This window comes from Chlorocebus sabaeus, chromosome 5, assembly GCF_047675955.1.
Source record: "Chlorocebus sabaeus isolate Y175 chromosome 5, mChlSab1.0.hap1, whole genome shotgun sequence".
Taxonomy (NCBI): domain Eukaryota; kingdom Metazoa; phylum Chordata; class Mammalia; order Primates; family Cercopithecidae; genus Chlorocebus; species Chlorocebus sabaeus.
This window is the reverse complement of record NC_132908.1, coordinates 80,211,479-80,237,190: the sequence shown is the minus strand read 5'-3', so window position 1 is coordinate 80,237,190 and position 25,712 is coordinate 80,211,479. Positions and strand designations below refer to the sequence as shown.

Below are 25,712 nucleotides of genomic sequence, written 5' to 3'. Positions count from 1 at the left end.
GGGAAAGTCATGTAAGGTAGAATTTAAAAACCCTATATGTTCCCCCAAACCATGTATTCTTATGAACTTAGAAATGTCCTAAGATATGAAAAAATTTACATAGGATATCTTCTTGAGAGCTTTCTGGACATCCTCAGCTCCAAATGATCAACATTTCTATTTTGGAATGACTAAACCTTGATTTTCATCTCTAAAATTTGTTTCAACTTCAAGATTGTAAGCCCCATGTTTCCTCTCTGTTTCTAGGGCATCCTGTTTTTCTACCTCTTCCATATCCTAGAGGCCGTTGCATCTGAGCCGGTCCTCATTAGGAGCTCTCCTCTCCCCAGCAGGTTTCTCTTGGTCTCTCTTGCTTTTGTCCCCAGCACTGATCTCATAATGATGCATTTTACAGATTCTGCCACCTCTCCAGCAGAATTGCTTCTCCCCTTGAACTCTAGGGTCCTAACCATGTATTTTGAAGTGCTTGAGCAGAATCATAGATCATTTTAAAGGAAAATAGTAGCCTTTCAACCTGGAGGGGAGGTGGCCCTTTGGATAAGAATGTCATTTGGCCTCTGACATTTTGGAAACACCGTTGTCATCATAATATCTTTCTCATCACAACCTTTCTCTCCATCATGGCCTTCCTCCCACCATCCTCATCAGCAGTGTCGTTACCACTGTCCTCATCTCTATACTTTAGAGAATACTGGGCGACAGGCACTATCTAGGTGCTTTTAATCATTAGCTCATTCACAATGACCTAATGAGGCAGGCTCTGTGATCAGCCCATTAACAGGTGAAGAGACTGGGATGTAGAGCAGTTAACATGCTCACACCACATGGCAGTCAGTGGGATGTGAACCCAGTCTGGCTCCAGCGCCCCCTCCTTACTTCTCAATCACACTACCTACAGCAGTGTTGCTATCCAAAGTGTAGGAATCCTTTCAACGGCAAAGAACATCAGCCTTTCAGGAACATGATAGAAAGTTTAACCACGAATTTAATTTATCAAACATTGGGCAAAGACTCCTTTGGGACATTTAATATCCAAATGAAAGTCTAGTGTACTTGTTATCACTTCTTTTCATCTGATTATTTATCTCTCTTTATGAATTTAGGTATCAGCTCTGCCATTTGGGAACCTCAAGCTCATTGTCTAATGTCCATTTGAAGAAAATGTTTGTGTTTCTGCCAGTATTCACAGGCGGATACATTTTCCTTATGATGCTCAGTGTCTCTTTTTTTCAAAATTTATTTTTTAAGACTGACAGATAACATTGTATGCTTTTAGTATTTACAATATGATATTTTGAAATTAATATGATATTGTAGAATGTTGGCTAACCTTTAAAGTCCATGTTAAATTATTCCTTGGATTCAGTGACATCACAAACAACAGTCTCTCATTCACAGTGTTTAGTCCATAACTCAGCACACATTTCTCTTCTTCCTAAGTCACAGGAGCTAAATTCGGAGTGGCACTGAAGTAACTAATTAATCTCACACAGTTGGTAACACAGATTCATCTTCATATTTTGGGTTGGGGTTATCCTATTTTTGTTCTCATTGTTATGTTTATATTGAATATTACAAGGTGCTTTGTGTTTTTATTTTGAAATAGGTTGAAAAGAAATTCTAAAGATAAACAAAAATCCCCCAATGAACAGTCCATGAAACACCAGCTCAATAAGCCATAAGAGGTGGCCTAGAAAAAAAAGTCTCCAGGCCAAAGAAGAATGAGAAACCCATAGACCATACCTAACCTTGTTAGAGAAACACAAAGCATTTTAAAGTTAATCAGAAGTCCTGCAGTTAAATAAATCATTTAAAAGTAATCAATTCAGTGTTTCCCACATCTATTTGACCCTGAAGTATATTTTTTTCATTCCTATCCCCACGCCGGTGGTGTAATTCGTGGGACTAATTTCTTGGAAGTGAATTAGACTTGTTTGGAACTAATTAGAACTGGTGTTCTTGAAATACCGGTTTGGAACCATGGCAAGACTGAGCAGTCTGTATTAGCAGCTAGAGGAACCCTGCCATGGGAAGTCAGAGAATGGAGCAGATCAAGTTCTGCAGACTTTGCTGCTTTCAGGTTGGAATCCTGAGTGCCCAAGACACCAGAGGGAGAAAGGGGGACATCTACCTCCTGAGTGAGCCATGCAGGGCTGCTGAGGTGAAGAGTCTGATACGGCTTGGTTCTGTGTCCCCACACAAATCTCATGTTGAATTGTAATTCCCAGTGTTATTGTTGGGGCTTGGTGGGAGGTGACTGGATCATGGGGGTGGTTTCTAATGATTTAGCACCACCCACCTCACACTGTCTCATGATGAAATTCTCATGGATCTGGCTGTTAAAAGTGTGTGGTACCTTCCCCTTTGCTCTCTCTCTCCTACTCCTCCATGTGAAGATGTGCTGGCTTCCTCTTTTGCCTTCTGCCATGATTGAATGTTTCCTGAGGCCTCCCCAGCCATGCTCCCTGTACAGCCTGCAGAATCATAAGCCAATTAAACCTCTTTTCTTTGTAAATTACCCAGTCTCAGGTAGTTCTTCACAGCAGTGTGAGAATGAACTAATACAGAAGCCACTGGGGAATTTGCAGGTTGAGAGGATCCACCTGTCTCAAGCCACCTCAGGTAGCCTTGAGATTCCTCCAGAGAGGGGTGGGGCAATTGCAGGTCCCTATATAGTTTTTTTTTCTCCGAACACCATGGAAGTTGGAAGCATTGATGGCAGATGAGGAAAGCACAGCACCACAGTTAGGAGTACAGTTTTGAATCATAGGAACTTGGTTCACTTCCTGTTTCTGCCACTTTTTCTGTCCATGACCTTGGAGCTTGTTCTCTACATTCTCTGAGCATCACAGTAAGCTCATTTGTAAAATGGCAAAGCCAGGCTCACACAGTCAAATGAGGCAACACATCTCAGGTGGAGACACCATGGTGGTTACAGGAACGACTCTGCAAAAGTCAGTGGCCATCGTACCTATTCCATATTCTTCACTTGGTCAGTAAGAAGGGCATCAAATCCATGCCCTGGCCCTGGCCCCTAAAAAAGCCATGATCTTACCACATTTCCATCAGATGCATAGTGCAAACAGCTTCCTGGTTTGGATACAAATTTAGTAACTGAATGTGATCCTGTGCCCTTCCCCGAACATCGCTCCCTTGGAATAAATGGAAACAACAACCATGATCCATAATCATAAAAGCATGGGGACTGAGAATAAATAATGGCTCTCCTAGACCAGCTAACTGTTGTTATTTATAAGCTCCTGGGCCACATTGTTATTGACTAGGAAATCTGCTTTACCTCCTTGCTGCTGTTCCGTCTGGCCTCTCAATCTGCACTTGCTGGAAAAAAATAGTTATTGTTATGCTAAAATCACAATGGGACTCTCATAACTCACTGCTAAATAACACAATAAAACTATGAAAATGGCACTTGGGCATTAAAAGTTATTTTCTTATGGACTTTAACAAGATTCAGTGCTTTTGTTCTCACTGTGCTCTGGTATTTTAGCCTCACACACATACACAAAATAAAAATGTGAGAAAGAATTCCAGCAAAACACCATCGTCTCTCCCACAAAGGAGTATTTTGATTTTGAAAGCAGAGCCAGCGGGAGCTGTGGTACGTGAATTAACATCAGTCAGTAATCATAGCTGTGACCACAATGGTGGTTGGTGTTTGGCACAGGGGTTTACCTCTCTCTTGGTGAATTTTGGTGAGTGATCATTTTTGTCATCGATCATGATCGTGGCTGTGGCCGTGCCTGTTAATCCAACATCCAGTCCAGCCATATCTTGAGCCTCGATGATCAGTTCATACTTGGGATTTTCCAGAGTCTACAAAGCACAAGCACAAAGAAAGAATACGACATTTAGATTTGGGTTACTGTTTTGGAAAGGTGGCAAGCATGTTGTTGGAGCTGTCACTACCCCTCCTCCATCTAGGGTAGGCATCTTTAAGCAGTGATAACATTTTACCTATTGTGTATAAATGTGCCTTTGGAATCTCTCCAAAGACCATCACTATTCAAAGGTTGGAGTTTGCCATGGGGACAGAATATATTATATTTACGATTCTTTTTTAGGGAGATATTTGATATATCACAGAATGTTCCATTTCCTGGGTTTGGGTATACATTGTCCTTTTTTTTTTTTTTTTTTTTTTTTTTCTGAGATGGAGTCTTGCTCTACAGTGCAATGGTGTGATCTGGGCTCACTGCCACCTCCGCCACCCAGGTTCAAGCGATTCTCCTGCCTCAGCCTCCTGAGTAGCTGGGATTACAGGCGTCTGCCACCATGCCCAGCTAATTTTTATATTTTTAGTAGGGACGGGGTATCACCATGTTGGTCAGGCTGGTCTTGAACTCCTGACCTCGTGATCCGCCCGCCTCAGCCTCCCAAAGTGCTGGGATTACAGGTGTGAGCCATCAAGCCTGGCCCCTATGTTGTCCTTTAATGTTCACATCCATATCTGTTATTTCAGAGACCTCAGGAAGCTGATCAGAAATGAGGCTACTTTTGATGATGAGCTTAGGACAAAGATGGCAGCTTTAGGAACTTGCATTTACTGAAAATCTGATGAGGCAAGCATTGCATTACCGCACTTTACAGAAATCCTTGTTAATCTTTTCAACAAGCAGCTCAACTTGCAATAATCGTTCCCATTTTACAGATGGGGAAAAAAAACCCCTGAGGTTTAAAGTCACTTGTATCACACTTCTTTCAGGTATTTTTTGTTGTACATGCTGTTAAATTTGGAAGATGCATTTAATCCAATAATGATTTGATACATTTAACACAAGCACTATTGCACTATTCTCTCTCTTTACATGTGTGTTTTTCATCTGAATATTTGACAAAGATTTGGCTATCATGTTTATATAGTCAAAACAACTAACCAAATAGCCCTGATCCTAAGACGAAGAAGAGTGTAGTCATGGTAAATAACAGCCCCTACATTTAAATTGTATTCGGTAGTAGGTTTCTGCTTGAATCGGTCCACAAGCATACCATTTGTCTGGTAATGCAGCACCCCACATTTCTTCTGGGGACCTATCCTTTACTTATTCTCTGCTCAGACAGTTTGGGTCGGGATTACCTTTCTCTATCTCCTACCCATAGAACTTTCGGAATGAGTCCTAATTAGGAGAAGCTAGTCAGTGCATCTTATTCCAGTGATATAATGATAAGTCCATGCCCTGTGTTTGACAGTTAGGCGAAGGAAGTTCTGTTTCCCTGTGGTGTGGACCTGGAAGCATTTAGCAGGGGGAGCTAGAGGAGTCATCTTATGACCACAGGAGGAGTAAGGCAGGAGAAGCCCCTGCATCCAAGAACAAAGGTAATATCCTAAGAGAATTAATTATACTTGAATCTCAGAAAAGAAATGATTCTTAGTGGTTGTACTGGAGCCACTTCATCACGCCACTCCTGAAGCTAGCCCCGCCTGTGAACTTTTCAGCTAATGAAGGCAATAATTTTCCTTATTTGCTTAACCCACATTGGATAGATTTCTTAACCACTCACACAGAGAGTCCAAGTTGAACTACCTTCAGTAACAAAAATAATAGGTGTTTACAACTCACATAAATAGTCCTACCAGTATGACGGCTTCAAAAACAGCTGGTTATACCCACCGATAATTAAGAAATATCACAGGAAGCAAAGAACAAAAACGCAATGGAGGATGTCTAATTTTCTTCTAAAGTCCTAAGTTTACATGGTAAATTTCAATAACTCAATGCTAGCTCTCTCATAAACTTTAAAGTATTTTGAAGTGCAGTTAGCTGTCTGCTCATGGGGACATTTTTCACCGGCTGTTCCTTTAACTTCTGAGTGGCTTCTGAGCTACTACTTTAAGGAGTATCGGTTCTGTTGGGTGGTTTGTTAAGACCCTCCACTTCAATTCACGGTGATGAGTGGGAAGTTAGTGTGCTCCTGTGACAGCTCTATGCCTCATGTTTTGGTTTCAATTCCAGCTCCCCCAGGATCGAAGGTCACAGAGTTCTCTGATTGCTGCGTGCAAGTGGAATTGACATGGTATCCAGTTCCAGTTCTGGCTGGGTCAGCTGGCACTGCTCCGTGAAGGTGCTTGAGATGCCATCTGCCCTGGTTCTGCCTGGTTCAAGAATTCTGGTAATTTTGCTCCTGGCTGGTTTCGTTGGCACCTCTCAGTATAGATGCTTGAAATCCCATCTATTCTCAAGCTGAAGCTGGAAAACTTGAGCCTAATGGAAGGGGCTTGCTGCTTGTCATCACTGGCAAGCTGGATTGGATGTACTATTGGCCATAATTTCTGCAGCTGGGCCATAGGAAACCAGTAAACTGGTCACCTTTAAAATCTTTCCCGAGTGTCTCTGAACAGGTTAACCACTAGCCTGAACAGCACAGGTCTAATTTCTTGTATAACACTTTTACTTTTGTCATAAAATATTGTACTTATTTTTGAAAGCACACAATTACTGACATAAAAATTATGTGAATTCTCCTCCAATATTGAAGAGATTGTGGCAAATACCATATTATTTTTCCCATATAATATCATTTACCAACATAATTCCTAGATGTTAATTAACAACATCTATATTGTTAACAATTGTTAACAATTGTTGTTATATTGATTATATTGTTAACAACAATATAATCAATATATCATATGTATATTTTATAATTTACTTGTCTTCTCTTATTAGGCCTCTTGGTTATTTGCAGTTTTCAAAATGTTGACAATTTTAAATAACATTGCAATTAACATCTTTATTCACAAAGGCTTATATATATTTTGGCTATTTTTTATTTTTTTGGTTTGTTTTTGACTGATAGATCCCAAGATGTAGAATTACTAGGATAAAGGTATGAATGTTTTCAGGCTTTTTACCCATATTTCAATATTTTTATTCAAGAGGATGTTACTAACTTTTATACCAGTCCTACGAGAAAGTTTAGCTTTTGATCTCAGACAGGGCTGGTCTCTAAAGGACAGCTCCCGATATTGCCCAGTGAAGCAAATTGGGAGACTGGGTGAATCTACGACCGTGGCATAACAAGGAAGTAAAGTCCTCATAGCATTCATTCTTCTCCAACCTGCAGATTGCTGTGGGGACATGCTACAGGACTGCCTCAAGGATTCACTATAGCAGGAGTACGCTGCTTGGCTGTCCTGATACCAACTCTCTCTTCTTCTGGTACCTATGCTCTAATTCCCTTGGGCATCACCCCTTCCTCACCCTCAGTACAGGTACAGTTCAGGTGGGTGAGGCTGAGCCCACTCCTGATCAAGGGATGGTCACGTGGTTCAGGCCTGGCCAATCAGGGCTTTCCATTCCTATCATCGTGTGATGAAGACATAACCTAAGTGAGTCCACCCTGAGATTGAAATTCAATTCCAGGACATTGTTCTTGAGTTCTTTTAGAATGCTTAAGGAAAAGAAGTTCTCCTTCTGTTAAACCTGGAGGTGGTTAGGGCATCCATCTGGAGCTAGCAGTGGCCACCTGTAACCACACAAAGAAAGTCAACCTGAGAATGAAGGTAACACAGACTAAGAGGTAGAGATGGAGTTTGCTGTTGTTTTTTTTTTAACATCATATGAGCCCCCTAGTTGTCATCCTTGAAGCCAGAATTTACTCCTTAGATTTTGCGAATTCCATGAGCTAATACATTTTGGCTTTCCTCAAGACACTTGATTCAGATGATCTGTAGTAGGAATAAGGCAGTCTTGACTAATATTGCAACTATTGCAATGACACTATGATCAATTATCTGATTAGCAAGAAAGCATAGGAGCTATCACATCATACAATAGTATCAAAATAGGTTCTTCAAAACAGTACTCTTATCATTTTATGAATACATCATTTTCTCTTTTAACAGTTTCCCTCAAACAGAAACTTTTTTTGTATGCCCAGGGAAAGTTACTATAATTATTTATTAAAAAATATATTTATTTATTTTGAGACAGGGTCTCACTCTGTCAGTCAGGCTGGAGTGCAGTGATGTGATCATGGTTCACTGCAGCCTCGATTTTCCTGGCTCAAACAATCCATTCACTTCAGCCTCCTGAGTAGCTGGGACTATAATTACACACCACCATACCCAGCTAATTTTTGTATTTTTTGTAGAGACGGGGTCTCCCTATGTTGCCCAGGCTGGTCCTGAACTCCTCAGCTCAAGCAATTTGCCCACCTTGGCCCCCCAAAGTGCTGGGATTATAAGCATGAGCCACTGCGCCTGGTTTAATTCTTTCTTTAATTAGTGTATGCATCTATTTAATTGGCAGTTAATGAACTTCTTGTGCAAATGTTGTGTTGGGTACTGGAGATACAGTGATGGAAAAACAAGTCTCCTTCTCCAAGGAGGTCAAAGTTTAGCACTGAGGACAGTCATATTCACATATTACTGCAATAAAATAAATCAAAGCTAAGCAGAGGTATGTACAAATTCTTATGGTAGCACAAGGGAAGGACACATTGGCATAACTCTCGTAGTTCAACAAATTTTATAAATAATTTTAGAAAATGAACCATTTTCCATTTCCTGAAGTAAATAAAACTTTGCACCTATAACGAAAAAATAGATTGATTAACCTAGTAGAGAATCAATTAGACTGTTATGTAGATAAATTGCAAAGTTTGCGATGAGGTTTCAAAAGTCTAAATTTTCTGGCAAACTTAAGGCTGACCTTCAAAATATTTTTATTACTGAAGTAATATCCAATTATTGTAAGCAACATAAAAATAACAGTCATTTCAAAGAACTCTCCTGCACCCTTGCCCAGCCCCACCTCTGAGAGGCAAATATTGATAGCTATCTCCTTTTTACTACACAAGTAGACACACACACAGGTACATTTAAATATCCACATATTTAATACACATATTTATATACATACATATTTCATCAAAGTAATACTGTTTATATAGTGACAAAATTTGTTTTACCATATCACTTTTATCTCAGTGCTTACAGAGCTATTCATTTTAACAGCTGTCTAATAGTCCAATGTATAGATCCACTATAATTTACTTAATCAGTCCCTATTGGATGAACATTTGGGTTGCTTCCACGTTTCCACTTTTTTTGTGTGTGAGTCAGGGTCTTGCTCTGTCACCCAGGTTGGAGTGCAGTGGCATGAGCACAGCTCACTGCAGCCTCGACCTCCCAGGCTCAAGGGATCCTCCCAACTTAGCACCCCAAGTAGCTAGGACCACAGGCATATGCCACCACACCTGGCTACTTTTTGTATTTTTTGTAGAGACAGGGTCTCCCTGTATTGCCCAGGCTGGTCTTGAACTCCTGGGCTCAAGCGATCCTCCCACCTCAGGCTCTCCAAGTGCTGGGATTATAGGCATGAGCCACTGTGCCCTGCCCAAGTTTTCACTTTCAAAAGCAATTCTAATATAAAAAGTTTATTGGCCTGTTATGATTTGGGGATTTTTCTATAATGAACGTTACTGCTTTCACAACGGGAACAGTAACAAAATCCCCAAAACCAATAATAAAAGTCACCTCCTTTGGAATGTAAAAGACCCAGTTTGCACTTAAAAATTAGAGAAAATGCCACATGAACTCCCTGGCTCATACACGATCAGAACACCTTCTGCTTCCCTCTGACCTACTTCCCGATCCTCAGAGTCTTTTCCGGAAAGTCACCCCCTAATTTCCTAGCTCTCGGAGTCACTCTTACTTGAAATATACACACCTATTTTTAATTCTGTATCCCTTGCTGGCCACTCTGCATTTGCTACTCTGGTGGAAGAGATTCTCTTTAGGTGTCCAGCCCACAGATGCCCCATTCTCCAGGAGGAAATTCTGATGCAGAGAAATAGACCCCTGTGACCACGTGTCGTATCTGTCTCCCTTGCCAAGAATTGACTAATTCACAGGTAGCTCCCTAATTCAAGCTGGGACAACTGGATTCTGAAAACAGAAAATGTGGGACTGAGAGTCAGGAAAACAGGAATGTAGGGTAAAACCTCTTGCATTTCTCCATGGAACTCCTGGGACTAACAGAGGGATTTTTGCCTTGAACGTTTTGGGAGGAAACTCACCACCCTTGGGCTTCTCTCTGCCCATGAGGAAGGCACCCTGCCTCTTCACTCTTCCAGCTTCACCTTCACTTGTCCAGCTGCCCTGTCACTAGTGAGTGAACTTATCAGTGAGAAGGCGGCCCCATGATCAAGGTCAACCTCATTCTCAAGATCAAGTTGTATTCTCCCTGGGCCTCTCCTGATTCTGTGTTTCTTTGGTTCAAGGCTCAGAGGAAAGATGTGTAATCAGCTCCAACTCCAAACAACTTTTGTGCTGAATTTTGCAAAAGGTGCTGCTCTGCCAGGAAGAAGCAGCTTGGCTGCTAAGGACTGGAGGTTTGCTGGCCCCTGACTTCGATGCTTTCCTTGATTCTGTAACTCCTACCAGTGTATACTCAAGAGTGTCTTTTAGGTACCAAAACCAGCCCAAATGAGTTTCAGTTGCTTGCAAGCAAAGGAACTTGTGGTGAAAACAATGTTGTGTGTTCACTGGATCCTATTTCCTCAGGCTCCAGGAGCATATGGCTAGACTGTACAGCCCAGGCATCCTTGCAGTCAGATGGACTTGTGTGGCTGACTGTGGTCAGTGGAATGTGAGCAAAAGTTATGTACTTGCTGTGGTCCTTAAACCTCCCACATAACCTTCCACACTTTCTGTTTCCCAAAAAGGAAGAAACCTGGATCTCCAAATGACTAAATAGCGCAAAGCCCCTTTGCTGACCTGCTTTAGACTGTGATGTGAGCAAGACATAAGCAATTTTTTAGATTTAAGGGCTGTTTATGACCATGCTTAGCTTACCTTGTTTAATATGAAGGCTATGTGCCCTGTTTTGCTTTATTTTGAATGCCCATTTACTATCTCCCTAAGTGGATGACAAAGTTTTCAAGGGCAAGGACCATGCCTTTGGCCACAACACATAGCCAGTACTCAGCACACAAGGTGGGCGATTTACTTTCATTATTGATAATGATGATATATTACTGTTTCCCTGAACTAAATTATATCTCAAAGGTCTGAGCATATCAGTGGCATTTCCAAAGCAAAGTCATTTATTCTCAGGGAATGACTTATACTTTGGGGAACTCCAGCTCAAGGAGATAGAATTTTATTTGGAGGAAGAAATGCACGGTGTCAAAACTGGAAAAATTAAATTGGCTCCTCTGATTTTATTGGAAGCTATCTGATCTGTAAGACATATCTAAGAGAGTCAAGCTGCTCTCCTGGTTTGAGTTCTGCAGTCATGCATTTCTATTGCATTTGCTATCTCCTCCTGGGTGTCGACTAGCTACCAGCTAATATATATCCTACAAACAAAAGCAAGATGGTATGTCTCCAAGAAAAAGCCTCGAGTGAATCTCCATAGACACAGGCCAGGTTCACTGATCACACTGATTTGAAAACCAAACATTTCATCTTGAAAAAAGAATCAAGCCAAGCCATTAAATCTGGCACTTAATCAATCACCAGACCCTCAATGTTTTGCACAGCTACGATGACTTCCATACCAGTATGCATTTAACGGAACATTTATCACTAATAACAAGCGTAGTGGTAGCTGTGGGGGGAAAATCAACAAATAGATGTGACATGGAAAAAGCCTTTCCCATTAACCCACACAGTACCCCATCTCTCTCTCGCCTGGTCTTGAACTGCACTCTACATCCCTCTTTACAGTTTGTCCAGACTGAATTTCTTTCCATGGTACCCCACTTTTTCCATTTCAAACATTTCACCTCTACTTCTTGCTCCAGGCGAATTCCTGCTCCTTGGCTGATGGTCATTATTCACAGCACAGAAGCTCCACGAAGCCAGGGACCTTTGTGCACAACAGGATGACTGACACTTAAGAAGGAGGCAATCACTGTGTGATCAATTATTATCACCTTGTCTCCACGACTTAGTAGCTGAGTGATCCCAGCCAAGCTGCTTATGTTCTCATTGCCTCCATTTCCTCATCTGTAAAGTGGGGGAGAATAATCCTTACAGGATAAGTGAGAATTAAAAGAGGTAAAGTGCTAAATACAGAGCTTGGCATATGTAAATGCTCGAAAGACGGTACTGCTATTACTTAGTAGAATTTTTGGGAAGTCTTTTGAAGATGTAGCAAGAAACTGAGGGTGGCCTTGAGGAAGAGCCAAAAGCAACTGCCAACAATGCTGCCAACAGCCATTGAGTGAACTTGGAAGTGGAGCCTTCCTTAGACAAATCTTCCAACGAGACAGCAGATTCTGAACACAGTGGTTGTAGCTCTCTGAGTGCCCATCAAGCAGAGAACATGGCTAAGAAATGCCCAGATTCCTGAGCAGAGAAACTGTGAGATAATAAACCCTTCTTGTTTCAAGTCACTAAGTTTTGAGATAATTTTTAATGCAGCAGTAGATAATGGGTGCCGTTTTCCCCAGCACCTACTGCTACCACAGTCTATAATGTGCTTGTTTATGGATTACTTGTTTAGTGGCTATTGTGGCCATGACAATCCAAGCTTCTTGAAATCAGGGGCCTTTTCCTGTTTAGAGGTTTTGTCTCTCTGCCTGGGAGATAAAATTCACTGCTTGGGACATCATAGCTATGTAACAATTAGTCATATTATAACATAATTAGCCCATTATTACATAAATATGATTACATATTATGGCATAATATTGATTACAACTATTACATGACAATTATATAACATGTTTTATACACTGTATGTTTATATACTAATATATAAATATATGATTCTATATAATATATAAAAAATAATGAATAGAGGGGTATACCTGTAACTGTTTAAGAACAGATTCTCCTGATTTGTACTGTTGTCAATTTTGGTAGTCAATTAACTACTCCTACCATAGCTGACTTCAAGCTACCCAGATGATTTCACTCCAAAAGCATGTAGTTGGAAACAGAGACACCAGTCGGCTATTGTGAGCCAGCGAGAATGGGCTCTAGCACGTACATTCTGCTTTAGGAGTCAAGGAAAGCTGTAAGAAGGCATTTTTGGTAACAAATCCCTTTGTAGTCTAATATTTAAGGTATTGTTAATGAGAAACATTAACATGAGCTACATAGCAAAGATGTAATGGAATTCATTCATTCATTTCCTCTTTAGCTTTACCCCAATCAGCTGGGCATCCCAAGCATCCTGGCAATATGGAGCCTAAACAGGGACCACATTCATCCCCGGCCTGGCTGCACCTGACACCTGGTCTATAAATACTGCAACAGATTGGTGAAAACACTATCTGAAGCAGAACGAGTTGTTGTCTGTCTGGAGTTTGATTTAACCACTCTGGCCACATAACACTGGGAATAGGTACTCCATAAATCCAGCAGGAACCGCTTACACATCCTCATAAAATGTGCCTTATTCCCACTGCAGAGGTTGAGCGATGTTCTTCCATCTTCCCAGGCAGCAGGGGTGAGCCTGGTTTGACTGGTGTTTGTCTTTAAGCCTCTTCCCACCTTGCCTCTCGGTACGAATGTGAACATTCATGTTCTTGGCTGTCACCTGTTTTTCTTATTTTTTATTTTTTATTTTTTTTTCATTCCTGGCTGGGGGCTGGTGGGCAAGGAGAAGGCGGTGCTCATTTCCCCAGATTTACTGGTTGTGACAAAGCTGGCAGGGTGGAGGAGCAGCAGGGGAAATAAACACTGTCTCTTAGACATATGTGGCTGGAATAACCTAAATGATAGATTTGAGGTTGAGGGACACCAAGATCAAATAAAACATTGCCAGGCAACGTGTGCATCTTCTCCTGCTGCTGATGAGTTACAGTGAATAAACTGCCAATGGTGTTCCTAGCACCCCTGGAAAAAGCATCTCCTGTAGGCTCAAGGTGGCAAATACTTGACATTCAGTGTGAGTTCACTGAGACATTTATTTAGTGTCTACTAGGCTCAAGCAACAGATAGGATGTGATGAATGATACAGACCCTGCTTTTGGTGCATTCCTGGTCCAGAGAGATGAACAAAGAGCAAGCAAGTAAGGTCAGATGAGATAAGTGTTATCAGAATGGTATTAATACCAATTAAGGTCTACATGAAGGGGGTCAGAATGTGGGGTGCTCAGGAAAGCTAAACGGAGCTTATTTAATCCATCAAACATTGATTGAGCACTTACTGCATGCTAGGCATTGTTCTGGATGGTGCAAATAAGTAATAGGAATCAAGTCCCGTGGAGGAGACTAACACCCGGATGAGCTCAGCACAATGAGATGGGGTAAGCGCAGAGTTCTGTGGAATTACAAAGGAGAGGCCAGTTGACCTAGACATTATAGGTGGAGAGGTGGAGACTGGAAGAGACTAAGCAACGATTCCTGCAGAAGGGCATATCCTACCATAGGATTAGAGATGGGGTCTTAGACTGAAAGTCAAATTCTATGGAAGAAGGTGGGAGATCTTTAATCCTTAAACTCTATTACATATAGTCATTGAACAAGAAAGGAAAGCTGATTCTAGTTCTGTTCAGGACACCAAAGGAACAAGAAAAAGTATGCTCACGACCTTCAGGGAAGCCATGGCTTGGGTAAAGACAAAAGATATGTAAGTGGCTCCCCAGGGCAGCAGGCAACCTGTGCTAAGTTAGCTGTCTACTAACTGGGAGTGCTTCAGTGGCTTTTCAGTGGCTTCAGGTTAGTGTAAGACTGCAGCTGAGCTTTGAAGGATGGGTGTGAGGGGAGAGAATTCGGAGAAGGAAGAAGGGTCTGGGAATAAGATGGAGGCATCAGGCTAAGACAGGGCCACCAGCGTGCCTAGAGTCAAGGTCTGTGAGATGAAGAGACACAAGTTCTCAAAAGTACCTTAGAGGCCTTCTCGTCCTGCCCTACCTTTGAGGAGCTCACAGTGGGAGGAAACAGAGCGAATCCCAAGAGCACATGGTTGGTTAGGAGCAGAACGGAACAGGCTAATCTTAGATTCAGACAAGATCGTAACAGCAAAGTAAAATAAAATGTAATTGAGATGCTCTTTCTCTATGGTTTTTATATTTTCACCATCTACTGTTTGCCACATTAGCTTTTGTTTTCTAGACGTTGGGCCCTGACATAGCAACATTATGCCTGGTATATAGCAGGTACCTAAGACATAGTGTCAGAGTCACTGCTTCTTCAAAGTGCTTGTACCAGCTGGGCGCAGTGGCTCACACCTGTAATCCCAGCACTTTGGGAGGAAGAGGTAGGTGGATCATGAAGTCAGGAGTTTGAGACCAGCCTGGTCAACATGGTGAAACCCCATCTCCACTAAAAATACAAAAATTAGCTGGGTGTGGTGGTGGGTGCCTATAATCCCAGCTACTTGGGAGGCTGAGGCAGGAGGATCACTTGAAACCGGAAGGCAGGGGTTGCAGTGAGCCAAGATCATGCCACTGTACTCCAACCTGGGCAACAAGAACAAAACTCCGTCTCAAAAAAATAAAATTAAAAATAAAATTTTTTAAAAAAGAAAGAATCCCCTGGTGGGTGTACTGAAACACAGGTTGACAGCCTACTTGCAGCATTTAAGAGATTCAGAAGGATCAGGGAAGGGCCAAAGCATCCGAATTTCTCACAAGTTTCTTGGAGATGCTGATGTTGTCAATCTAGGGGCACACTTTGGTTAGCGTTGTTCTGAATGAACGTATGACTCAATGCAGGTCAAGATGTACCCTTATATGTTTTACTTTAAAACTCACCCATTTATGATACAATTTAAGTGAAAAATGGAAATCATAGTTTTCCAAAAGTTCTCTGACTGAAACTTTCTTTTCTTAATCTCCATTTCTAGAAAAAACAGACTCTAAGACACTAAATAGCACCACGATTTCCTCTCTCACCTGCTTTCTGTCTTGTTATAGATGTCCCCACTGGATGCTCTCTCTTATCTTCCATGGGCCAATATCAGAACCTCTCTTCCTACAACCTGGCCCTTCTTCCCGGAGGGATCGTCTCTGGCGGCCCCTGGGAGTGTCTGTAGCAATTCCCCTTCTCTTACCTCAAAAAACTGCTCATCCAGTGCTCTCGATCTTACCTCCCCTTCCTCTGGAGTCCGTCCCCTTTTCTCCATCAACCCTGTGTGCACATGACCTCAAGCCCCATCTCTTCTTCTTTGACGTACGCAACAGCTTCCAGGTTGGTCCCCCTGCTTCCTTCTATGCCCCTCTCCAACCCAAACCCAGCCAGAGTGAGCTGGCCAGCTACCACCTGACCAAGGACTCTCCCTAAAACCCTTCAGCGGCTACAGGATAATGTCTGTTTTTCAAGCATGAAAGACAAACTCTTCATGGCCTCGTCTGTTTGTTTTCCTCACTGAGTGTTGTATTCTGTAAAGCTGAGCTATTTGTAATTCGTACCGTCTAAGACTTTTTCACTCCTCTGCCTCTCTGTTGCTTGGCTCATGCTGCACCCTCTGCCCTCCCTGCACATTCCCCGCCCCCACCTCCCAAGCTCCAGGAAACAATCACTTATCCTTTGAAATTTTGCTTGAAGGTTGCCTCCATCATGAAGCTTTGTCTTCCCAGAGTCACTCCTTCCTCCTCTGTATTAGCCCTGGCTGCATGTCATGGTGAGTGTTTGTCTCTTGGTTGAGTTAATGACATTGCATAGCAATTTTCCCTTCACACATCTGTCCTGTGATTATGCTGTGAGATGCTCAACGTCAGGTTCATGTATCGAGCACGATGGAAGTGAGCTCTAAATGCCACCAGGCTTCTGTATCTAGAAGCTCTTGTATCTTCTATGGCAGACAGAATAATATCTATCAAAGATAGCCATGTTCTAATTCCTGGAACCTGTGAATATTTTACCTTAGGTGGCACAAGAGGCTTTGTTAAGGATCTTGAAATGGGGAGACTACCCCGGAAAACTGAATGGGCTCAATGTGATCATGAGAGTCCTCATGAGAGGGAGGCAGAAACATCAGTGTCGGGGAGTAGATGGATGATGGAAGCAGAGAGGATGGTGTTGGGGGAGAGGGAGAGGGAAAGGGAGGGAGAGAGAGAGAAAGAGGGAGGGGGAGGGGTAGAGAGGAAAAAGGGAGGGAGAGGGAGAGGGAGAAAAAGTGGGAGAGGAAGGGAGAAGGACTAAGCCTGGGGAGGAAAAGAGGGAGGGACATGGGGAGACAGGGAGAGGAGGAAAGACACTACACTGCTGGCCTTAAGATGGAGGAAGAGGCCCTGAGCCAAGGAATGCCAGTGGCCTCTAGAAGATGGAAAAGCAAGAAAATGGATTCTCCCCTGGAGCCCTCACAAATAATCCAGAACTGCTGACACCTCGGTTTTGGCCCAGCGAGACTCATTTTGGACTTCTGACTTCCATCCCTGTAGGATAATATATTGTGCTGCTGTCTGCCACAGATTTTGTAGTCTTTTGTTATGGAAGCCACAGGAAACGAATACACCTTCTCTGGAGGGTGACCGCTGAGCTTCCTGCAACACTGAGATGACCAATGCCGAGATGCTCCTGGCTCCACGTGGTGCATGGCCTCACCAGCCGCACCTCATTCCACACCCACCTGCCAGTTTCACAGGGGGCCTGCCTTCCTAGGATAGCATCCTCTGTCATTTCTCCTGAAAATATTTCCATTTCAATCCTTTGAAGTGTGATGTCAACCAGACCTTTTCCTGCAAAATCTGTCTAGTAGGAAGATGAATGTCCTGCCATCTATAAAGTGGTAAATATCAAATACCAGAGAAGCTTCTCTTCAGTGCCTGTGGTTTCCAATGTGTCAGTCACTTTCTAAGTACTTATTACAGCCCTTGGTGATGGCAAGGATTCTGTCTCTGACTTATTCCTGCCATATCCCCAGTGCCTCGCCCCCTGAGACACTGAGGTCCCAAGACACTGCCTGTATGTGGTCATTGGGTTATAGTCTTTGAAAACAAGTTGAACTTATTCTAAATCACCCGGGGGAAAAATCACACAAACTAGTTTACTCTCAGGCACTCTCAGTAAATGTGCAATGAATGAATAAGTCAAGAAATGGTTATGTTGATCACCACACAGCAAATTTGGCCTCAGCGTTGCTCTTATGGTCTGCAGATGTTACAGGTCCAAAGGCAGGCATGGGCAATGTTAGACAGGCTGAATCAGTCTCTAGAAAGCCTGGTTTTGCAGGGCATGGCAGGGGGATGAGGCTTTGGCTGTCCAAGATTGTGCAGGGAAGGTCCTTCTCCTTTGGAGAGGTGTCTATGCAGAGGGAGGCTTCGGGTGCTTTGGAGCTGATGGATTGGGCTCTTTTCCACCTCAAGGCAGATGCCCCATTGGCTGGTCCCAGCCCCAGGCTCAGCCCTAGGCCAGCCACACATCTCCAGGTACATGGGATGGGAGGAGGGATGTTATGGTAGGACAACTGGGTCCTCAAGTGGTGAGGTTTGGATGGAAATGACCTTTCCAAAAAAAAAAAAAAAAAGAGAAAAAAAAGAGGGACAAGAGAATGTTGTTCAGATAAATCTCAACAAAGCCAGCTGGGGGCTGTCTCCAATGACCCTGGGGGGCCATATTTGCCACCGTGTAAAACTGGGAAACTGCTATTCCTGTCATTCACCGAGCACTCTCGGAAAGCAAATAGCTTTCCTTGGGTTTCAATTTATTGCCATCTAAAATGTCATTCTCTGTATGGGTAATAAAAGATAATACGTTTTATGGTGGCTCCGTATGTTAAGATTTTACAAAATCTGTTATTAAATGATCTGCGTGGAATCTAAATGAATCTTACCAGGTTACACGAAATAGCAAGGTGATTCTTTTTCTTTTTTCTTCCCGAAATCAAGTGCAGTTAGAAGGGCGGCACTCTCTGTATGTTTTCTAATCACACAGTGGAAGGTAATGCTTTTAAAGTCAGGCTAAAAATTGCATTCTGCTGTGTAATCGGCTCCACAAAGTTACACACTGGTCAAAACGTCCAGAAAATTCAATTACTGACTCCCAGTGACAGAAGCACAGAAGCCCACCAAGGGGTTGGTGGATGTTTCTAAAATTAGGTTTTAAACGGCCACGACTTGCAGCCATTCCAGCTTTACGACCTTTGCCTAACGTCAGTCCTTTGCATGCTAATGGTCCCTGCCCACTAATTTCAGACATTTAATCAGCACCACATCCTCCCCTTAGAAAAGTGCAATCAGAGTTGGCTTTGCTGAGCCCGATTCGTCCTCTGTTCCCTAGAACCTGTTCCCATTCAGATGTGATCTCCTAATCAAATTTTGCCATGCAGGGTTACTTTTAATCAGCATTATCCCTGGTCTCTTAAGTCAAATGCATTGTCGTGCGAAGCTGACTTTGGTTTAGAGCTCTATTGCTGGCCCTAATTCCAGGTATCTTTAGAAGCAAAAGTAGCCCACTGACAGAGTAATAAATCAGCAAATGACACCCACCCACTCTAGCCATGGACAGGAAAGCAATTTGAGACATGGCCTTTCTGCTGTCATTGGGTTATACTTTTTGAAAATAAATTGAACTAATTCTAAGTCATCTGAGGGAAAACAAAAATCACACAAGATGGATTCCAATTACACCACAGCTGTTGTCCAAAAGCTAATTCGTAGACCAGGGAGAAAAGGCAGTGAGAATAACCCGGCCACAGACTATTCTGGAAGGCTCCCCCAGTGATTTCATGCCTGGTACAGTCAGCTTCCCTGACCACCTTTCTTTGGCATTATTTGCACAAGATGCCTAACGGACTGCTCTGACCTGCTCTCACGAGGCAGCCCTTTTCTGATCTGGGCTCCATCATTCATTTTGTTCTTGAAATTGTATTGGCTGTGCTGACAAGGGCTAAGCCTATTAACAGCCTGGAACATTAGCAGAGCAAGGAACAAGAAGTCAAATGTTACGACTTAACATTTGGTCTTGCCCTTCTTGGCTCAGCCTGCCAGACAGATAGGATGTTGATAAAGACAAGTGTGCTTTTCTTTGCAAATAATAAACCCCATAAACATGCCCCTGGAGGGCTCCTTTTCGTTTTATTTTTTAAAATAACAATAAACGGAGTCTCTGCCTTTCTTCCGCCCCTCGTCCAGAGCCATTTTCAAAGTGGAGGGGAATTGAACTCAATTGCCCTCTCTCTGGGAGGAAATCCCAGTGCCTCAGTGCCTTGTGCCGGTGGGAAGAGAAACCTCAGCCTTAGGTGCAAACACACCTGTGTGCATCATGCTCCCTTGTGGCTCTACCCCCAAGTTGTAGACCTTCCTGCTCCAGGCCACAGGAAGTCATCGCTTGCCAGTTCATCTGGGCTCCACCTAGATGCACTGTCATTATAATAATCATGGCTACGTGCACTGAGCACTTACCACATGCTGGAAATAGTATTCAACCCTTTAGGTGGGTTACCTTAGTCGGTCTTCAAGATACCCCTGTGAAGTTGCTACGGTTGCTGTGTTCATTGTGCAGGTGAGGATTATTTTGTCCCGGGACACACAGCTACATATATATATACATGGTGGCACTGGGATAGGAACCCATCCTCTTGGGTACCTGTACCTTATGCTCTCAACTGCTATGCCCTGGAGCACAGACAGTACTACTCTTCACCTCCCCAGTAGCCAAAACCCCTATTGGTACTAGCCCAAAGATTCCACCTGGGAGCCTATTTCCCAGCTCTTTCCACCAGCCCTGTATGGGTTGGGCTTGGGAGAATAAGTTTTTTTTTGGTAGGTTGCCACTCATGGCAGCTCTTTAAGCTATCTCCACCAAGTCTCTAAGGGTCAACCTTCTTCTTGGAGATTCTGCTTATTCCTCCAGCTTTCGTTCTACCCACCCCCGTGGACTCTGACAGCTTCCATTACCACCTGTCTCCTGATTCCCAGATCTACACTTCTAACTGCTCGTTCGACATTTACACCTGAATGTGTCACGAGCACTGCAAACATAGCACAGCCCAAAGCGAGCTCAGTTGTTCCCCAGCCAAGCACAGTCTTTCCCTGATCTCGTAGATGCCTGATCACCCCATACCCGGGCGTCTAAACTGGGACTCCCTCATGTCGAGCCTTCTCTCCCCAGCCTGCTGCATAGATCCTTGTGGATTTCCTTCTCGAAAAGTACTCTCGCACGACTCCATCCTCCTTATCCCCACTGCCCTTGCCTTAGTTTGGGTTACTGTCGTGTCTCACTTTGCCATATCCTGAGATACAGAGAATATAAATTTGGAGTGATCTGGGAAGTGGTTATAGCATGCAGGAAGGTGGAAAGAGGTCCGAGGTTATCAGCCTCACACCGCTGAGGAAGGGAAGGCCATGCATGCCAGCTTAGGGTATGGCACACAGGAAGCCACCAGAGACATGTGTCTGTAGCAATTCAAAATCAAAGTCCTGGCTCTGGGGCATCTGATACAGTTTGGATATTTGTCCCCACCAAATCTCATGCTGAATTGTAATCCCCGATGTTGGAGGTGGGGCCTGGTGGGAGGTGTCTGGATCCTGGGGCGGAGCTTTCATGGATTGGTCCTGTCCCCGTAATAGTGAGTGGGTTATCGTAAGACCTGGTTGTTTAAGTCTGGCACCTTCTCCCACCTCTTGCTCCTGTTTTTACCATGTGACGTGCCCACTCCTACTTTGCCCTCCGCCGCGATTGTAAGCTTTCTGAGGCCTCATCAGAAGCATAATAGATGCCTGGCACCATACTTCCTGTACAGCCTGCAGAACCATGCGCCAATTAAACCTGTTTTCTTTATAAATTATCCAGCCTCAGGTATTTCTTTGTAGTCATGCAAGAATAGCCTAATACATTGTCTCAGCATCATAAGACTACAGCCTACAGAAGTCCCTGGATGCTATCGAGGGATCATGTGGGTGGTCCACTCACTTTTGCCTTTCTTCACAGATGCTGTTCCCTTTGCCCAGCATGAAATTTTCTACATTCAGATGCAGCCAAGTCCTGCTGTTCTCAAATGACCACCTCAGGGGTCACTTTCTCTTTGAAGCCTTTACTAACGGTTCCAGGGTAGAAAGATTGCAGAGCTCTTGACACAGTTCCCTTGTAGCACATACCACATCATGTCCGAATAAACCATAGATAGTTCTCTGTCCCTTCCACACTGCTATGAGGTGCTTGGAAGCAAAAGCCATGCTTTAACTCTTTGCTTCTGCTCACTTATGGCATAGTGAAAACAGCAAGGACTTTAAAGCCAAACTAAGGATACAAATCTCAGATCTGCTTTTATTTTTGCTTATTTATTTATGTTTTTGAGACAGACTCTTGCTCTGTCACCCAGGCTGGAGTGCAGTGGTGCGATCTCAGTTCATTGCAACCTCTCCCTCCCGGGCTCAAATGATTCTCCTGCCTCAGCCTCTGGAGTAGCTAGGTCTACAGGCACACGCCACCATTCCCGGCTTTTTCTTTTTTTTAAAAATTTTTAAATTTTTAGTAGAGATGGAGTTTCACCGTGTTGGCCAGGCTGGTCTCAAACTCCTGACCTCAGGTGATCTGCCCACCGTGGCCTCCCAAAGTGCTGTGATTATAGGCATGAGCCACCATGCCCGGCTTCAGCTCTGGTTTTAAAGAGCTCTGTGGCCATGGACCAATCACACTCTTTGACGCCCACACGTCGTGGTTCTGCAAAATAAAACAATCTTACCTTTCCTCCATCACTATTATCAGGATAAAATGGGACAATCCCTATATGTGGCTGACCATGCGACCTGGTGCACAGAATAAAATCAGCAACTGGAAGCTATTACAGTTAAAACTACAGAATAGATGCTCAATAATCCTGGACAGAGATACGAGCTTTAAAAATCAAAGGAACTAAGAATGGTAGCTCTTCAAAGTGAGGTGAGTGTTCTCTCCATGGACTTGTATGTGTTGAATGGTGGTCGCCCAAGATATATGTCCAACTCCTAACCCCCAGTACCTGTGAATGTGATCTTATTTGGAAAAATGGGTCTCTGCAGATGTAATTAACTTTAAGATCTGGAGATGAGATGATTTTGGATTAGCTATGTGGGCCCTAAATCTACAAGTGTCCTTTCATAGGAGACAGAAGAGGAGAAGACACAGGGAGATGGGCCCCTGAAGGTGGAAACAGAGACTGGAGCTTTGCAGCTGGAAACTAAGGAACCAAGGCCTCCAGATGCTGGCAGAAGCAGATGAGATCCTCCCTGGGAACATCAGAGATAGCAAGGCCTACCAACGCTTTGATTTTGGACTTCAGGGCTCTAGGATTGTCAATAAACTGAAAAATTTCAGTTGTTTTTTGCCCTCTGGTTGGTGGTGATTTGTTTCAGGATCCCTAGGAAATTAACGCACATGGTTAAATGGTTAAATGTAATCCCCACCAATGGCCATTCTGCTCAGCGGATGGACCATGACTCTTAGAGTTCAGGATGAACGTCCAACTGGGCCAACATGGTTGATCAGAGTCTTCTTAAGGTCCTCAGCAATTTTACATGTTCAAGAGAGCTCAGTCTTCACGGAGCTCTGTCAACTCTGAGCTCCATTTCCACTGGCTGTCAGCACATGGTCTTATGTTATTGGTGGTTCTTTGCAGTGGTTTGGGTAAATGTCCCATGACTGGAATGAATGTCTCCACTCCTGAGAGACCTGGCCGCCCAGGCTCCTGTGTGTCCTGACAACCCTTGTGGACAGCAGCCTCAGAACAGTGGGTGGGCTGGGAAGGATCCATTTATCCCTCCATGGGAAGCATGCTTTCCTTCTCTACATCTTTTCCTTTCTTTTCTACTAGAAATATGTGTGATTTGCACAATAAGGCAGTACCTTAAATTTTGAAAGGCTCAGTGTTTAAACAAACAAAAAGTCCCTCAAAACAAACCAAAAAAATCTCTCCAAAGGGATACTTCTAGCATTAGGTCTAGACCCTTAAAACATATTTTTTTTCGTTCCTTTAAATGGTCTTATGGACCTGATGGAGAAAAAAGTACTAAGCCAAGTGTTGGGTAACACAGAAACATCTGCGCAAAGCAAGACCAACTTCAGCCCAGCATTGCTCTGCAGAAGCAGTCGGATCAGCCCAAAATGCTGGGAGCAGCCCCCACAGAGCCAAGCATACTGGGACCCTGCTACTCTTTTTCCCTCACACCCTACTAACCGCCCCTGACAACCCTGTGTTCAGTAGAGAAACCTGAAGCTCAGAGAGGGGCCATCCACTCATTCCACAAACATTCACCCACCCAGGACCAGGCATTCTTTTAGCCAGTGTGGACAGAGCCATAGACAAGGTCACGAAGATGCCCTCTTCCTACAGCCTGCATTCTGGATGAGGTAAACAAGATCAATAGTGGTATGCGCTAAGGGAGAGAGAAAATAAAAAGGGAGATAGTTCTAGGGCGGAGGCTCAGTTTTCTTTTATTATTTATTTATGTACTGAGACAGGGTCTTGCTCTGTTACCCAGGCTGGAGTGCAATGGCATGATTCTGGCTCACTGCAGCCTTGAACTCCTGGGCTCAAGTGATCCTCCCACCTCAGCCTCCCCAGGAACTACAGGGGCATGCCCCTACACCTGCCTAATTTTTGCATTTTTTTTTTTTTTTGTAGAGACGGGATTTCACCATGTTGACTAGGCTGGTCTCGAACTCCTGGACTTAGCCTCCCAAAGTGCTGGGATTATAGGTGTGAGCCACTGCGCCTGGCCAAGGCTCTGTTTTAAACAGGGTGGCCTGAGAAGGTTGCATTGGAATAAAGTCATGAAAGGAATAAGGAGGAGATGTGGATATTTTGGAGGAGAGACTTTCAGACAAAGGAGCTAGCAAGTGTGAAAGTCTTGAGGGAGGAGCATGTGGGAAGAGTATTTAAGTCTGAAATATTAAATAACCACTGAAAGTCACCCTTGGTTCTTCATGACTAACTTCTGACATTCTATCAATGTTCAAGGAAGAGTTCCTGTTTAAAACGGGTAAATACTGAGGGTGTACTCAGGGATAAATGACTCAACTGTCAGCTTCAGAAGGGCAGGGACCACACCTGCTTTCCAAACGCCCATGTGCATTGGTTGGATCGATGAACAAATGCAGTAATGATTTTTGTAAAAGAGAAAAGATCTTCATTATTTCAAAGTAAATAAAAAGCACATTTCCTTCCACGCCAGCTGAAATACAATCTGCCCAAATTTCATTATAGATGCAAAACCAAAGGCTAGGATTTTAACAACATAAAAGCATTTTAAAAATAAACAGAATAAACGGCACCATCTATGGGTAATGCATCTTTCTTTCTTTTATAAATATTAACTCCCACAAATAGAGATCTGTTATGTAACAAAGATGCTAAGTATTGCTCTTCTGCTCAGCAACCAACCAAACATTTGGCCGTTCTCAACTTTCCACTTACAATTAACTCCAACAGCATAGAAACTTTAATAAGAACAAATAAAAGAAGTAAAACAATGGACTTATTAGAAATGAACAGGCTGGGTGCGGTGGTGCACGTCTGTAATACCAGCACTTGGGGAGGCCGAGGTGGGCAGGTCACTTGAGCTCAGGAGTTCAAGACCAACCTAGGCAACACAGCAAAACCCTGTCTCTACAAAGAAACATAAAAGTAAGCCAGGGCATGGTAGTGCACTCCTGTAGTCTCAGCTACTTGGGAGGCTGAGGTGGGAGGATCTCTTGAGCCCAGGAGTTTGAGGCTGCAGTAAGCTGAGATTGCACCACTGCACTATAGCCTGGGTGGCAGATGGAGACCCTGACCTGACTCGAGAGAGAGAGAGAGAGAGAGAGAGAGAGAGAGAGAGAGAGAGAGAGAGAGAAAGAAATGGAGAGAGAGAGAGAGAAAGAAATGGAG

The 25,712-nt window shown here is 43.4% G+C and overlaps 1 protein-coding gene across 2 annotated transcripts in view; it reads right to left on the bottom strand.

The window, feature by feature from the left end:
* CDH13 (cadherin 13) overlaps positions 1-25,712 on the bottom strand; it is a 1,174,890-nt gene that overhangs the window by 190,652 nt on the left and 958,526 nt on the right. For both annotated transcript variants that reach the window (XM_007994196.3, XM_007994191.3), the window contains one exon: positions 3,694-3,834. In XM_007994196.3, coding sequence (XP_007992387.3) covers positions 3,694-3,834 — 141 coding nt within the window. The remainder of the gene's footprint in view (positions 1-3,693; positions 3,835-25,712) is intronic.